The 17,716-nt window shown below is 37.3% G+C and overlaps 1 protein-coding gene across 3 annotated transcripts; it reads left to right on the top strand.

Moving 5' to 3' along the window:
• Nucleotides 1-4,382: 4,382 nt before the first annotated feature.
• LOC121876402 (DNA repair protein RAD51 homolog 3-like) lies at nucleotides 4,383-16,013 on the top strand. Of its 3 annotated transcripts, XM_042381480.1 has the most exons (12): nucleotides 4,383-4,665; nucleotides 5,871-5,942; nucleotides 6,095-6,166; nucleotides 6,319-6,390; nucleotides 6,783-6,906; nucleotides 8,237-8,331; nucleotides 8,861-8,988; nucleotides 9,645-9,751; nucleotides 10,021-10,126; nucleotides 11,408-11,609; nucleotides 12,373-12,558; nucleotides 15,797-16,013. In XM_042381480.1, the coding sequence occupies exons 1-12, from the start codon at nucleotides 4,663-4,665 to the stop codon at nucleotides 15,902-15,904; spliced, it is 1,275 nt and encodes a 424-aa protein (XP_042237414.1). In that variant the 5' UTR covers nucleotides 4,383-4,662; the 3' UTR covers nucleotides 15,905-16,013. The 3 variants fall into 3 exon arrangements, with proteins under 3 accessions (XP_042237414.1, XP_042237416.1, XP_042237415.1); XM_042381481.1 differs by lacking the exon at nucleotides 4,383-4,665 and having other exon boundaries at nucleotides 5,529-5,942; XM_042381482.1 differs by lacking the exons at nucleotides 6,095-6,166; nucleotides 6,319-6,390.
• The last annotated feature ends 1,703 nt before the right edge of the window (nucleotides 16,014-17,716 follow it).

The following is a 17,716-nucleotide window of genomic DNA, read 5'->3' as shown; positions in this document are numbered from 1 at the left end:
CCGAAACAATATTGATTGTAAATAACAGTGATTATGTGTTAAGGGAATATCCTTCCTTCCTTAGGCTTTAGTAAGCCCCTTTATAATATTTATATTGTATATACTTGTCACACTTGCCAGATGCTTCTGGTGTCATTGTACAGGGGTACCTAGTGACAGCACTAGGATCCCGCTTCCTCTATCAAGGAATAAACAATTGAAATTGAAAATTGAACAATATTGATTATCGTTTAAAAGTCAAAATTGGAATGAGTGTCAACAATTAATTGATAAAGTACAGTAAAATATTGATAATCGATTAAAAATTAACGAATATAGAAACTAGCGAGACCACTTCATCAATTGGTCGACGGGAGATTCAATCGTTGGTCTTATTGGCTCTCGCTCGTTATCGGGTGATCTGACTTCAATGAACAAATATAGATTCTGTAACTGTCTTCCGGAAAGCAATACATTGAAAGTATAGACTGTTCCACTAGGAGACAAATGTTTGAGCATATATAGTCCATTCCTATTGCGTGCGAATCTATAATCAATTTACTGAAGCTCTGCCCGGAGGATAACCGATAATAAAAAACCGAAGCCTCATAAATCAAGCCGTCGGTAACAAAGCAATCTGAAATAGTTTCGAAACATTTTTTTTTGAAACTCTGAAACTGGCGAAACAGCTGAAATAGTGTAGAGGCTGTCACATCAGGTTCTGAAACAGTTTCGAAACTGTCATACTTTGCTTCGTATTTCTGACGCGGAACATGGAATAAGTTCGAAGACATCATGTAATTGTCGTCATGCCTTGATACATGTAGGATTATGTTAATTAGTTTCCAAACTTTCTGAGTCCTCAGTGGTGAAACATGGCTCACGAACCAATCCCTTACCCGGAGTCGAAGCTTCGAAGTCCAGAAGTCTCGGGCAGAGTTTGAACTATGTGCGGTATTTCTTCAGCAACGAGAGATATATTATTGGTAGAAATTCTTGATGCGTGAAGGAATTTATTGCCATGATTATTAATTTGTTTATTCGTCTGTAAAGGTATTTGACTTTTATACATCTGCCTGATTGTCTGTCTTTCTTTGTGTGGATATGACTCTCTCTCTGACACACACACACACACACAAACACACACACACCACTACCATTGAAATAGAGAAAAAATATCTACCAGGACATTTACCCTCACTAATAACGATAATTACTGGGAAAGAAATTGGATAAATACGAGGCATCAAGGTGTCCATTACCACTATTTAACACGTCCTAGAAGGTGAAGTGCAGGTGTGGCCAAACCCAATTACAAACTCCGGCATTCTCTTAATCCAATTATATCCTATTAAAAAATACTTCCTTCTTGCAGTATCCCATTAATGTTTCCCATTTTCCTTCTACGCGTCCGTTTTCGTTTATTTTGTATGTCTCGTTTTATTATCGTGTGTTCTTTTATTTTTTGTTCTTTATTTACCTCTCTGTTTTCTGTTTTAATTTGTTTTTATTTGTGTTTTATTCTTAATGGACGTTTAGTTTAATATTTTACTTTGCTTAGTTGTTTTATTATACAGGGCGGTCCAAAAATACCCTACCTATTTTATAGAAATAACCGTATTAAATACAGTACTACTATATATTTCCATAAAATAGAGAGGGGCTTTTTGGACCACTCTGTACAGTATAAAAGTTATTTAAACCCTACGGATACAGCGTAATGGGTGTGTGAAATATTCCAATTGTATTTAGTTTTTATAAAGCTCGTTATTTAACACAAATTACTCGAAATGTAAGATTTTAAGGAGGGAGGGAGAGAAGGGAAGGAGGGAGGGAAGGGTTGAAGAGGAAAAGAAGAGAGAAGAAGGGAATAGAGGGAAAATGGATTGAAGAAAAGAGAGAAAGAGGGATATAGATTGAAAGAAGGAGAATGCAGGGGGAGGATTGGGGGGAAGAATGAAAAAGGATAAGAGGAGATGGTGGAAGGAGGACAAAAGAAAGGCAGAAGAAGAGAGAGACTGATAAAGGGAATGAAGAAAGAATTAAGAGGACATATATATAAGTAGAGAAGGAAGCGAACGAAAAGGGAACAAGGAAATAAAGATAAAGGAAACGAAGACATTTGTCACCTGCCAATAGAAGAAATATATTGTTCAGAAAAAAAAACTGACAAATTTTGCTCGAGAGACAGAGTAAAATATAGAGATAGAGAGAAGTAGAGAATGAAACAGAAAGATACAGAGAAACACAGAGGCATAGAGTGAAGAAAGATAGAGATATAAACACCGTAATTACCAATTTCCTAACCTGTAATAAGACGCTAACGATGACATACAGAAATTACGACAGCTTGGAGGTAGAACTTTTCTCATTGGGTCATTAGGTACTGTCTTAATTACGCACCTTAAAGACAACCTCCAGCTGTAGGTATTTCACTTAAATTAGCTTGAATAATTAAATAAAGGATCGTATAATCGTAGTGAGAGAGAGAGAGAGAGAGAGAGAGAGAGACACATGTAAAAATGAATAAGTTCAAGGATGGTTACAACAACAGACAAAACCTTCCAATGAAAAATTATGAAAAAAAAAATATATGAAGCTAAGTAAGATGAGCCTTGAATTTTCCCCCAAAAGTTCCCACGGTATTTTTTTTTCCCTCTCGTAACGGCTGGTAGAGAAATGCTTTTAACTAACTCAATAAAGCTACGGCATGAGGGATGCTTCTAACGTACTGACGGCGGAAGATAACAAGGCATTAAAACTGTAGCCGAGAGACTATCTTAAGCTATGATATAGATAATATTAATCTACATCTATCTATCTATGATCTTGGACGAATTATGAACACACACACACATAATAATAATAATAATACAGTAATATAGATATAAAAGAAATGAGAATATTATCGAAAAGTAATTAACCACCAGAAAAAAGTAAAATATATGAACAAAATATAGAACTAAAATACAAATTCAGAGGAAAATGTTTACAGTGAAACCTCTATTTAACGGACTATATGGAGAGGAAATTCTGTTATATCGAGGGTCTGTTAGATGTGAAACCCTCATATAACGACCTATATAGAGTTGAAAGGCCGTTTTATATTTAGGGTTTGTTATAAAAAAACACATCTAACGGATTATGTGGAGAAGAAATTCCGCTATATCGAGGGTCCGTTAAAATAATCTAACGGCTTAAATGAGGAGAGAAGTCCGTTATATCTTTTACACCTAGGGTCCGTTATAAAAAAAACCATCTAACGGATTATATGGAGAAAGATGTCCGTTGTATAGAGGTTTCACTAACAAAAATATACGGTATGCAAAAACAGAAAATGACTGAGAAAAGAATAGAGAATTGAACATCCGCTGAAGCACCAATTACACAAATTTGCTTTTCGAATTCCCGGGAGCTTCTTTTTTTCCTCCTGTTCACCGGGTACAAGAATTTCCTTGACATTTTTTTTTAATCGCCTGACGAATAATCACCCCAGCTTATTTTTCTTTAGGATTAATCACCCCAGCTTATTTTTCTATGATTAATCACCCCAGCTTATTTAACTAAGATTAATCTCCCCAGCTTATTTTACCTTAAAATTACCACAAGCTTTTTACACCTTAAGAGGCGGGGAAAGAGAGATAGTAGCAGGGGAACAGAGAGGAGGAAATGGGTGGGTGGAAGAGGTAGTGAAAAAAGATAGGAGTGGGGAGGTGGGGAAGGGGAAGGAGCAAAGATAGGGGGAGAGAATGGTGGGGGAATGGAGAGGGAGGAGTGAGAGGGAGATTGGTATAGAAATGAAGTGGGAAGAGGACAGGGGGAAGAGAGAGGGGGGGGGGTGGAGTGAAGAGGAAGAGAGAGAGGGGGTGGGTCGGGAAGAGGGAAGAAAGGGATTAAAAGAAAAGAAGACAAGACACGTAGAGAGAGAAAAGGGGGAGTGGAGCTAAGAGAAGAGAAACACGAGTGAAGAAGAGAAACAAACGAAAGAGTGATGTGATAGGGGTACGAGAAGAAGAGGAGAGAAAAACACAGGATGGAGAGGAGGAGGAGGAATGAAGAGAAAGGTGTCGAGAATATAAAAAAAAATACCCAAAAGCCTTCCACACCATAGTAAAACAAGATTGAATAACTTAAATGACATTAAATGCAGAAGCTGTCGATGATTTTTTTTATTTTAGAACCTTGATCAACCAAACGAAAAAGGAAAGTAAGCTTAATATAATGACTCGCAGTTATTAACGAGCTCAGAGTAATTATAAATACCGGTATTGATTACTTAATTATTGGCTCTGAGTAAAAAATATCTGTCTTAAGAAACCATTATAGGATTACAGGGAAAACATTATACATACCTGTAAAGGGAAAGTGAGCTCGTATCCTCCACATTATGACAGAGTGTTTGTTTATCCACCTGCGGCTCAGGACCACAGTACAGTCGTCCGTCGGTCAGTGGTGGGACACGAATAATATTTTTACAAGTGACACTCGATTAACAGAAGACGACACTCATCTAACAGAAGACGTCACTCATCTAACAGAAGACGTCACTCAGTTAACAGAGGACACTCGCTAAACAGAAGACTGGCAGGGGTGGCGTAAAGGTTTTCACGTGTAGTACTGGGGGGAGTCTCTCTTGGAGTGGGTCCCATTGTAACGTTGTCTCTTCACTAATACTGGAAATAAATGGTGAGTGGCTTTATGTCATTGAAATAAACGAAGTGAATATTTTGCAGCGACCAGGTAAGTTTCTACTCATGCTATTTTACCGTGAGTGCTCTCTGATTGGCTAATTATCCATTACTGGCAAACAAAACAGCAAAATATCCACTGTGTTAATTTTTTCTTGAGATGTTTGTATGATAGTAGGAAAAAAACGATATTGCACAGGATAGGAAGTTAGGTGAGGTTAGGTAGATGAGGTGAGGTTTTAATAGGTTCTGTATAATGTCGTTTTGATTTGATTAGCTAATCAGAGCACACTCACGGTAAAATAGCTTTAGTAGGAACTTAACTAGTCAGGGCAAAATATCCACTGCCCTTTAAGAGACAATAGATTAATTAATTTGGTAATAGTGAAGCAGACGGCTAACACCAGGAATTGTTCGAGTACGTTCATTTATTCCACAGATGTTCTTTGGGTGATGGTAAGTAATAAGGTAATGATTTGTTTTAGTTATACCACGGAAACCACTTTACAAAACTAGGGTTTCCTGGTGTATTTTGTGTTGTTTCAAAGGTACAGTATCTGGCCTCCATTTATGTCGCAAATGAACCGTTATGGAGAAATGACCCCCACTTCCAATTACTAACAGTCATGGTTGTTTTAAATGGGTAAGGCTTTGAAGTAGTAAAGGGAAATTGTGGGGGTAAAATATTAAAAAGAACACCAGACAAACCTTAGAAAACCTTACCTAACCTAACCTAACCTAACCTAACCTTACCTAACCTAACCTAACCTAACCTAACCTAACCTAACCTAACCTAACCTAACCTTATTCGTGTTTTGGGTGTTTCGTGTCTGGTGGTGGTTTTGTTTTCGGTTTTCAGATGAGGGGGGGGGGACCCATAAACTCGAAAGCAATTCTTAACTATTTTACAAGTTAGAAAAAAGGTTTGTTTGGTGTTCTTTTTAGTAAAAATCAACCTAAATTAAATTAGTATTACCCCAGAAATTGATGGTAAAGGTGGACCAGACAGCTATGACCAGAATGACTTGTTTTATTTTGTTAATTTTTTCCACAGATGCTCTTTGGATGACAAAAAATAATAAACATGATACGGCATGCACATAACCAGTCTGGTCAACCATTGAACTAGACAGTGTAAGCTATTATTGTGTTCTCTGGAATATACATCATCGTTGTTTGCTCATTTCTCGTTATTTTTTACAGCCAACCCCAACGATGACGAGTCCAAATAAAACGGATAGCCCTACAAGCAGTGCCACTCCATGCATGAAGAAGGTAATGTTGTTAGAGTATATTTTTGGTTTGGGATTGATAATTTTGGGCTGGATCTCACCTTGACTTTTAACGTGGAATTCGGCAGGAAATTGGATCCACTTCTCTGGAATATGCATCATCGTTGTTTGCTCATTTCTCGTTATTTTTTACAGCCAACCCCAACGATGACGAATCCAAATAAAACGGCTAGCCCTACAAGCAGTGCCACTCCATGCATGAAGAAGGTAATCTTGTTAGAGTACATTTTAGGTTTGGGATTGATAATTTTGGGCTGGATCTCACCTTGACTTTTAACGCAGAATTCTGCAGGAAATTGGGTCCACTTCTCTGGAATATACATCATCGTTGTTTGCTCATTTCTCGTTATTTTTTACAGCCAACCCCAACGATGACGAGTCCAAATAAAACGGATAGCCCTACAAGCAGTGCCACTCCATGCATGAAGAAGGTAATGTTGTTAGAGTATATTTTTGGTTTGGGATTGATAATTTTGGGCTGGATCTCACCTTGACTTTTAATGCGGAATTCTGCAGGAAACTGGGTCCAGTTGAGCGGGAAGTCAATTAATGAACACTTTATCAGAAATGGGTATTGCTCTTCAAGCTGGACTTTACTGTGTTTTAACTCAAATACTTTACTTTGATATACTGCTACTGTCACACCATGGCCACCACTGTCATTACTAAGCCAGACCTTGTTTAGACCTGATCATAATCTTAATAATTTTCATTAGTATCCTTGATTGGGTTGAGAAAAGAGTAATATACTGGTAATAATTTTTTTTGTACATTTTACAATGTTGTACAGTACTGATATTCATAAATTTCAATCAAATCACAGAAGAAGTCTGACCGTCTGTTAAGTGTCCTTGGTCTACCAGCTACAATCATCTTCAAGTTACTTGATGCAGACTTTGTGCATGATGAAGATGTTCAAGGCCTGACACCCATGGAACTTAGTTCAGGTATATATACTCTACCTTTCTGTATTTGTGAATGCAATTCTACTGTACAATACTCACTTGTAGATTAAAACAGAAAAATAGTTCTGTTTTAATGAGGGGATCCACCTTTAGGGGCAGGTGGCCAACCACTGGGGCCATCCCCCAAATTCCACTTTTGTGCATATTCATCTGCATGTTGAATTTCATTCAACTATTGGTTTCTGATGTGTGATTTAGGTTTTTGTGTTATTCTGGAAGTACTGTACTTAATTAGTTGAACCCTGTGTGACCACTGCCCGTGATCCCACTTGGACTTACCCAACCTTTGTTAATTCCCAAGTGACCCACTGCCATATAGCAGCTAATCTATCAAACAGACTGCGCTGAACTTGGCCCGTAAACTCACGCAAGTTAAAATGTCTATATTGTTGACTATATACTGTGTACTTATTTCACTTTTACATTTTCGTAGTTACTTACTCTTAGGTGATGTAACAGTAACGAATTGTGTGTGAAGATTATTTTTTAAATAAATATTGCTTTACTCACCACAAACTGGCTGCATCTACTTGAACTGCGGGCCACATCAAATAGAATTTCTCAATCACTTGACGGGCCGCACTAACACTTGGTCCAGGCTGCGTGTGGCCCACAGGTCGCGGGTTGCCCATGAATGATGTGTACCTACAGTATAGATTTCATGTTTCTGTGTGACAGTGAGTGTTAGCATCATTATTTTGATTTTGCATGGGAAATGACTGTACTCACTTTATTTGCTTGAGTTTTTGAAGAAACTTTAATTTTAGCTACCAATGCATTTTTTAAATTGCTTCCCCTGTAAAAACTTGAAGAGTTAAATGATTGAACATTTTGAAATGATGGGAGAACATTGAATTGATAAGTAAATTCAAGGGATATCTCAACTTGATTAACAACTTCTTTGAAGAATTTTGGTGTTTGAGAAACCTATGAATCCTGAAGTCACATAAATGATAAGAGAGTCACATAAATGATAAATATCTTCACTATGACGATAGTAAATTGTTGTAGGCGTTTTAACTTGATCAGGTAAGGCTAAAGAATTTTGGTGTTTAACCTTTATTAAAAGACCATTGTTGCTAAAATTAGTTACTGTTCTTCTGGTAATTTAATTATAAATTTGTTCTGTGTGTTTATTTATATTTTTATTTGTTTATGAAAGTTGTTTCCACACAAATTTGGGATTGATTGATTATGCAGTACCAAAGTTGTCCTTGTCAAAGTTTGAAGAGTGTACTGTTTTTTTGTTTTGTTTTTCTGTAGGGATGTAATGCATTTTCATGGAGTAATTTTTAAAGCTTTATTCTTTCAGCCACAGGACTGACTTTGAAGGAGAGTGCTGAGGTAGTGAGGTTATCCGCAGCTTCCAGTATAGAACAGCCTGTAACCATACTCCAAATGCTTAAAGTAAAGTTAATGGGGATTTTTGTGAAGCATTTCTTTGTCTTATACTGTATCTCAAACTTTCTGTTCTTATAATGCCCTATGAACCCTGAGGTTACTCAGTTTTGTTGCCAGCACTTTAGAGCATTGCTTCATTCCATGCTCATGTGTCAAAGTAGGATGACACTTCCCAGCTCACCAATTGCTCTCCTCCCATGTATTTATTGTTCCTCCCTAATCACTGTTTCCACTACTTTGCCAGTTAAGAAGACACTCTGTAAATGTGGGCAGGTGATAGGAAGAGCATTCAGCTGTAAATCATGTTTCAGATTCCCCTCTTAGCTGGAAAGGCAGTGTTGCAAACCCTAGTGGTAAATGAAGACTAGCTGCCTTCCTCAAGCATGTAGATTTTGGATTAAATACACAATACATACAGGTAGCTGCAAAGTGTGCAAAATCTCCTCTTGTTGGTAACACTCAGTACTTATCATGTAGGAGACACAAGATTGATGCTACAGTCTGACTGTTCAAAATCATACAATATACTTTTCAGGAACAGTGTGAGGTGCCATATATTGCAACCTTCTGTGAGGCTCTGGACAGTCTACTGGGTGGTGGTATTCCATTGCGTGCTATTACTGAAATATATGGCACTCCAGGCATTGGAAAAACTCAAATGTGGTATGTTCTCTAATTTTATCGTGATATAAGGAAATCCTGCGCTGCATGTGAATAATAAAATGTTTAACATAAAAGATACAGACATAAAGAAGTCTAGAAAATTTTGCCAAGTTTATATTTCCCTCTCAAGGGGAAGAAGAGCAGGTATAGTTTACTTCCTCTTCTTTTTTCTTCCTCTTTCTCAGCAACACCAAATTGTCGTACATTCATGACATACTTGTTACTTTACTGTCATAAATGTTGCAAAATGGCTGCAGATAGAGGTGGCACAGGTAATCAGCTGATGAACGGCTGTGGGAGGGAGAACTTACAATTTTTCTTAGTTATATTTTGTAGTGTATGTCAAATGTACTGTTCTGTATTTGTATGCAATTCGTGTTTTTTATATGTATGAAAAATCAGTCCAAATACCCCTAAAAAGTCCTGGCCTAAATGCTGTTCCGTACATTGTTTCTTAAGGTAAAATAGTTTGGCATGTTGAAATTTTACACATTGCAATGGTTTTCAGGAACAGAACCCTTGCCATAAACAATGATTATTTGTAAATTCAATATTATTTCTGCAAATTATCTTTGTTTTATTGGATAGTAATACAGTACTGTGTTTTTTGTTTTGTTTTTTTAATAAGACAAAACAACTTTCTTTATTCTGGGCAGTTTACAAGCTTGTGTGTCGGTGCAGCTTCCCAGCAGTGTTGGTGGAGTTGGGGGAGAGGCCTTGTTTATAGACACTGAAGGCAGTTTCACCGCTGGCAGGTTGAAAGGTGTGGCTTTCAAATTATATGTTAACCATAATAATTACCATTTCAGTATACAGATGGTTAATAATATCATTGGTAACAACATTTTTGGTTAACATCCTCTACCAAGTGGCTCTCTTAATGGCCGTAACCAGTGTTGTGGGCTCAGAGATTATGCCATGTCTATGTTTAACAGCTGTGGGTTGAACTTATGAACACCCATCCCTTCTAATGCCTGTAAATCTGTAAGTTGTATGCTAAACTAGTAAGCTAAAAATGTCCTTCTCTTTCAGATATGGCTACCGATGCAATTCAACATGCACAAACCATAGGTGGTAAAAATGTTGACACATCAGATTTTACCGACATCTCTATACTGAAGGGAATACATTATTTCAGGTAAATTATCAACAAGTTTATTATTTATGCCAAGATATATTTCATAAAGCAACTTGTGTAATGTGCAACTGTTGCAAGCATTACATTAATTAGGATATGTTTAAATTTTCATTCAACTGGCGAGTCAGTTGTTGGAACCGACATCACCTCATTTTGTTTCAAGATATCATCCAGTTTCACAGTGAGTAATGTAGTCTATCTTTTGACATTTTTAATGTCATGGCCAACAAGGAGTCAGGCTTGAATTAGAAGGAAATTCTCTGTTGTGAAGTGAGATATATACTGTAATATAGGATTAATGATTTTTGGAGATGCACTGAAATTTTTGTTCTGAAAGTTAACATACCTACTCTTAATATTGTATGTGAAAGTATGTATAGTACTTTTTTTTCTGTTTAAAAAAATTGAGAAATTATTCAGGGATTATGTTAGCCACTTGTTATCGGGTTGGATCATTCAGTGTAAACATTTAGGTCATTAGGCCTCTTCCATAATGGATCATGACCCTCTATTGAAGTGCTCCCGCTTGAGTGGGATCCCCACATCCATTACCATGATCCCACATGCCTGAACCTCCTCGACCTACCTTTAAGTAAAACCTCACAATGCTCTCAGTACCCTCGTTTAGCAATCATTTCACTTAACGATGGGTTTTAGGGGAAAGTAACCCCATCGTTAAACGAGACCTGTTTAAGATTCAGTGTGCATGTAACTAATTAAAAAAAAACTAAGAAAATTATATATATATATATATATATATATATATATATATATATATATATATATATATATATATATATATATATATATATATATATATATATATATATATATATATATATATATATATATATATGCATATATCAGCATATATATACATATATATACTCAAAATTATGTGTTAAAAAGTAACTATAACTTAACATAGAGCTCACAGGTGGGGCATGGCCCGAGAATTACTTGGCAATCATTTTAAATGGGACTTTTGAGAGAGTATCCATGAAGTCAGAATTTCATAACCCAGGACTGTCTGCGTAGAGTGCTAAGTTAAAATTTTACTAACCATTCACTCTCATACCATAAAACTAGCATTTCTGTTAACTTGTACACTGTACTACGTAAATCCAGGATTTTACAGCAATTATCATGACCCATAGGTTATCTAATACACCTTACAACTACTTGATCATGATATACCTGTGCAGTAGATAGATAACTTATGTCAGCTATTCAAACATGTTTTGGTAATGATAATCAAAATAGATAATTTTATTTTTTCAGGTGTCTCAATTACATTGAGATTGTAGCTGTAATAAAGCACTTGCCATCTCTTCTCAAGTCCAACCCCAAAATGCACCTTATTGTTATTGATTCTATTGCCTTCCATTTTCGTCATGATTTTCCTAACGTGAAGGCTCGGGCAGGATTGTTGTGCCACATGACTCAAGAACTCATCCAGCTGGCCACAAAATTTAACTTGGCAGTAAGTTAAGATTTATTTTCATTCACTTCAGTAGCATACTTTCCTCTTTGATACTGACATTGATTCTTCTTTGAAGTGATTAGTATATTATTCCAAATCTTGCCTGTAATGGCAGATATCTCCCATTGGGTGACAAAAAGTGAGATGTACAACAACAAAATTTATTCTTGCAATAATGGCATATTCACCTGCGACAAGTACACTGAAAACACAGTCCCCAAACATGTCCACACTATTTATTATGTATAGGAGAATAGTAAGCATGGGCTAGCAGAGATAGAATTAATCATAGATATAATTCATGAAGAAGGAACATGCGGTTAACAAGATGATGACTTAACAACAATAGTAAAGTGGGCATTGAGAAAACTAGGGGTTGAGAAGTGCCTTGTTCAATTGGTTGACATTATATGAAGACTCAGAATCATCCAAGGGTAAATGGTGAAGAAAGTATGGAATGTGAGGTGAAAGTAGGGGTCCATCAGGGATCTGTCTTGAGCCTCCTGTTTATCATGGTGCTGGAGGCAATATTTACCTTATTTACCCAATGGCTATCCATACTAAAGGTAACTATGCTGAGGGAAGAAGGCCAGTGACCTGTGTTGGATCCTCTCTTTGTTCTTGATATTCTTGTCAAGGGCTATTTTGAAGCCCAGGTTTACCACGCTCTGTGTGAAGAATTATTTCCTTATTGGGACTGTAAAATTGGTTTGCCAAGGGGAGATTTGTATTTTACTGATTTCATAATTTTATTTATTCATAGGTGATAGTTACCAACCAGATGACTACCAAAATAGAGTGTGAAGGGTCTTCAGAACTGGTGGCAGCATTAGGAGAAACGTGGGGTCATTGCCCAACACTGAGACTTGCTCTTCACTGGTCTGGAGAGACAAGAGTCGCTACACTTACTAAGGCACCACATCGAAGAAATTCTTCTGTAAACTATCAGGTACAGTGATCCCTCGGTTAACGAGCACCTCAGTTAACGAATTACCTTCCATAAGATTATTAACTTTGGTTAACGAGCGTTCCCTCTATTAATGAATTCCTTATGAATTTTTCCCAACATGTTTTTGCCTGCATTTGGCTGCCCACCAGCTGTAATATTAATCCGCCAATACAGTAATCGGTTCTAGGGCTTAAATTCCTTACAATTTTAGTAAATATCAAGAAGTTTGTACTATTCAATAATTTTAAAAGATATTAAAATTTTTAGTCATTTTAACATTTATTTAACATAATTTAAATACAGGGAAACTAGTTTTTAGCACGCCAAACAGCCACTTGACTCACCCAAAATGGCGTCAGTGTGTGTCCTTGCTCAGTGGCGGAAGCTTCTTGCTTGAGACTCTCTTGAACATAAACTATTTTTACATTTTTGCAGTACAATTATTGGTCATTCTGAAGTTTATTTTACATATTGACAATATATAATGCAGTGCAGTGTTGATTTAAAGAAAATAATCTTTAATTACACCAAGTGAACTAAAATTTCATGGGTGAAATGGCACCATGGGGTGACTTCTCTTCCACCCCAATGCCTTCTCTTCTCCCTTCTCCTCCACCCCCATTCTAATTCCCATCATCATCATCATCCAGGAGCCTTCCACATGCACACCTCAAAGTAAGTGAACTTTTCTGCATTTATTTTTAGTTTGTAATTTTCGGTGAGCTGGAACCAATTACCCAAAAACCCATTGAAACAATGGTTTCGGTTTACAAATTTTTCGGTTAACGAGCAACCTTCTAGAGCGAATTGTGCTCGTTAACCGAGGGACCACTGTATATATATATATATATATATATATATATATATATATATATATATATTTTATTTATTTTTTTTCCACGTATCATTTAACCAATTATCAGTGTACTAGCTTTTTGGGAAGGTGGTCTGTTCAGTATCATTTTATGAAAATTTTTCTCTAGTTTTAGTACTGTAGATACAGGAGGAAACCACAGTACCTATTGAAAATTTGTGATGTTTGGTAGGATCACACTGGATAACACTCTTCCCACATGTGTCGCAGGCCAGAACTTGAATCCACGACATAGTAGTGAGAAATATGTGCCACTATTTTAAAGGGTGTGCAGTACTATACATCTAGTAATAGACCTCTTAGACACTCTTGACATGATACAAAATGTATGTTTTACTCTGTACCAGGGTAATAACTAAAATAACTTATCAAGGACTTTCTCTGTGGCTCATGCTGTATTATGCTTTTATATTTAAATTTCAGTTAGTTTCTTAACTTTTCATACAAAAGGGACTCAGAAATAGGCACCCCTTCACTTATTTGTTGCTTAACCCTTACCCTTATATGCATCAATTGATGTCTTATGTTTTAGTGCCACGATACACTGTCAGCTCACTCTACCTTCCCTCTAGAGTCTAGTACAACAGTGTCCATTCTTAATTTTGGTGGATCTGGATGGGAGGAATAGATTGTTGGGAGACAATGTGACCAATCAACAGTGAGCCATGTTGGAGTCTTTGGTACAGGATCTGGATCTCCATTATCATGAACATCGGTGCCCCAACCCATTTCCATGTGCATACAAGAACCCACTCAGTCCTAGACTCTCCTTTTGCTCTGCAGCAGCAGGCATGGATTTTTTGTAGGAAATCTGGGATGATCTATGTGGGAGTGAGTACTTCCCACACCTTATGTGATTGGCCCTAACCATCTTCCTAGCTGGTGTCTGGACAGGGCTAACCGGGACTGCTTCAAACTCCAAAGCAATGGAATACTTTACCTTGACACTGCTTAGTGTTGGTGAACAAACCATCCATAATACTTCTGGGTTATTTAACCCTTTGGCTATGGTAGGTTTCCCTAATCTGAATAAAATCGTCTGGCGGCAGCCAGAATAAAATGGCAAGTGTGGGAAATGCAGCGAAAGGGTTAATAGGCAGCTAGTCCCATGATTTTCTAAAGAGTGCAGTTGCCATAGTGGCCAAAAAGGGGGCCTGATGTTGAAACAGGCGGTATCCTTGTCAATATTATCTTCTGGAATTCAAGCGGGAAAGGGCTCATGCTCGTAAAATATTAAAGGAGGCACGGTGTATGTCTTGGGCTGAGATTGTGAACATAGTTAACACTTGCACTCCCATGTCAAAACTGTGGAAGAGTGAGAAGGATTGCTGGTGGTGTGGCATCAATCACTAGAGGTACCAATGTGTTTGCTGAGGCATTTGTGTCTGTGCCAATCATCTTCATGCTCCAGCAACAAGAGGCATTAGTGCGGCAAGGCCTTGACTTCTCATCCCGGAGAGAAGAGGCTCATAATTCAACATTTAGTCTGATGACATCCCTTATGCTATGCTCAGGCATATCGGGGTGCCATCCAAGGAGTTTCTGCTTGAACTGTTTTCCATTGTATGGCAGGAGGAGAGGATGCCTCTAACATGGAAATTTGCTGTGGTTCTGCCATTCTCTAAGCCCGGGAAGGACAATTCTCATTCACTAAACTTTAGACCAATTACCCTGACCTCGTGCATCTGTAAAGTTTTAAAAGCAATGGTTAATGTGAGACGAATACATTACATGGTGTTTGGAACCACATATCACCAGCCTGATGTGGGTTCCGAAAATGCACTGTTAAGATTTGAATCAGAGGTGTGTCAATCATATGCTGTGGAACTTCATCATCATCTGGACTGATCACAGATATGATGAAACCACATGATGAAATGTTACCAGTACTTCAATGGCATTACAAGTATTTGATTTTTATGAAGTGTTTCAAGCAACTCTAGCCTTATGGTTTGACAACACTACCACACATACAAGACCTTGTCAATTACTGCTTGAATCGCAAGTAACCAGTATGTCATGTAGACGACTTTTCTTCTTCCCCCCGAAGAGGCTACTGAGCTCTCTTTCATTCGAGCCTGACTCAGAGTTTGTGTGTGTGTGTGTATAAGTGTATTATATGAATTACCATTTTGAAATACCTGTACATTGTAATCAAAGATGTACAGAGAATGCTATGCAAATGTTCAATAAGGAAACTGCATATTGTGTAGTGTGATGCACTGAAAAAACTAATTTTAAGCAGTGTGAGCCAGCTCTGTGAATTCTAGTCCTCACTAGCTGTATTTTCCAACCAGCTTGCACTGATGCCACTTTTGACCAGTTATTGGTCACACTGTTTATAATATAGCATTTATTTAACAGGTAACATTGGCTGGTATAAGGGACTTGCCATCTGTGGATGCAGAAACAGTGAACACACACACAACAGAGATGCCAGAGACCAAGAAGAGGAAGTTGCCCAATGACTGATGGATAAAACTTCCTTTCTATGCATTAATTGAGGATGGATAAAATATTTTGTATGTATTAATCTTAGTTCCTAACTGCACACAGATTAAAGTTTAATAAATCATATGTACACTTTTGTTTCCTTATTCCAGTATGGAGGGGAATGTTTTCATGTCACCAATACAGTTTGTCCAACCTTTATATTGGTAGTGCCACATAACTTCAAACCTTAAAAAGTAAAATGTATTCTCAACCTAAGTGCAGGTAAATTGTCTAGTGAAAAGAAATTACTCGAGGTGCAATTGACAGTAGCAACTAGATTGAAAATGTGTTTGACATGAAGAATTCAGATAGACAGATGCTCTTGCAATTTTTTTCAGGATGTACAGTAGCTAAACAACTATCTCTGCAGGTGGGGATCGATGTGTTCCGAAATTCTACGTGTGACTAGCGACAGCCCTCTCATACCAAAATTTATCATCCATTGTCTCATATTGTTCCCACACAGTATACGCAAATAGTTGTTTTAGCTACTGTACATAAGACAATGAAGGATTACAAACAACACGGCAAATCATTTTTTTTTTTATGGGGATTAACCCACCCGGGAACAGGTCACCAACCGACAATGGGGCCTGGGGGGCGAAAGTGTAATAATTATCCATAAAAATAAAATTTATAATAAAAAGTGAAAATAATATCACTAATAATGATGAGAAAGAACTCGAAAAAAATGAGAAATGCTATAGTGGTCCCAAGGTCAACGAGCACAATTCGTTCCAGAAGGTTGCTCGTTAACCGAAACCATCGTTTCAATCGTTTTTGGGGTATTTGGTTCCAGCTCACAGAAAATTGCCTAAAGTCGACAAAAAAGGAAGTAAAGTACATTTACTTTGAGGTGTGTATGTAGAAGGCTCCTGGATGATGATGATGATGGGAATTAGAATGGGGGTGGAGAAGAAGGGAGAAGAGAAGGCATTGGGGTGGAAGAGCAGTCACCCCATGGTGCCATTTCACCCATAAAATTTTAGTTCACTTGGTGTAATTCAAGATTATTTTCTTTAAATCAACACTGCACTGCATTATATATTGTCAATATGTAAAATAAATTTCAAAATAACCAATAATTTGCTTGGAAACACATAAAAAAGCGTTTAGTTGAAGAGTCTCAAGCAAGATGTTACCTCCACTGAAAACAGAGAGACTAACTCCTGTTTGCTGTGTTAGGAGGCTGTTTGGTGCACAAAAAACTAGCTTCCTATACTTCAATTATGTTCAATAATTGTTAAAATGACTAATAAATTTAATGTAAAACTTAAAATTATTGAATAGTACAAACTTCTTGATATTTACTGAAATAGTAAGGAATTTAAGCCCTAGAACGGATTGCTGTATTGGCGGACTAATACTACAGCTGGTGGACCGCCAAATGCAAGCGAAAACATGTGGAGGGGCGCTCATAAGAAATTCGTTAATCGAGGGATTGCTCGTTAACCGAAGTTAAGAATCTTATGGAAGGTAATTCGTTAACCAAAATCTTCATTAACCGAGGGATCACTGTACTGTAAGTATGTTGTGTTGTCAAAGTAAGAGAAACAATTGAGACCTTGCAATTGTGTAAATGAGGCAGAAAGACAGATCAGCAACCTGGGATGTGTTCACAATTTTTGTGATGCCAAACGGCAGCAGGGTCTACCATTAGACACCACATTGTTTCCAATATCTTCCCAGGCAGTAGTACCTTCTTGTTTGATAGCTGCCTACTTTCGTGAGTAGTCCAAGAGCCATTAGATGCTAATCATGTTGTAAAGGAAGATATAATTAAAAGACAAA

Source organism: Homarus americanus, unplaced genomic scaffold, assembly GCF_018991925.1.
Source record: "Homarus americanus isolate GMGI-L3 unplaced genomic scaffold, GMGI_Hamer_2.0 scaffold17820, whole genome shotgun sequence".
Taxonomy (NCBI): domain Eukaryota; kingdom Metazoa; phylum Arthropoda; class Malacostraca; order Decapoda; family Nephropidae; genus Homarus; species Homarus americanus.
The sequence above is the reverse complement of the archived record's forward strand: the minus strand, read 5'-3'. Positions and strand labels throughout refer to the sequence as shown.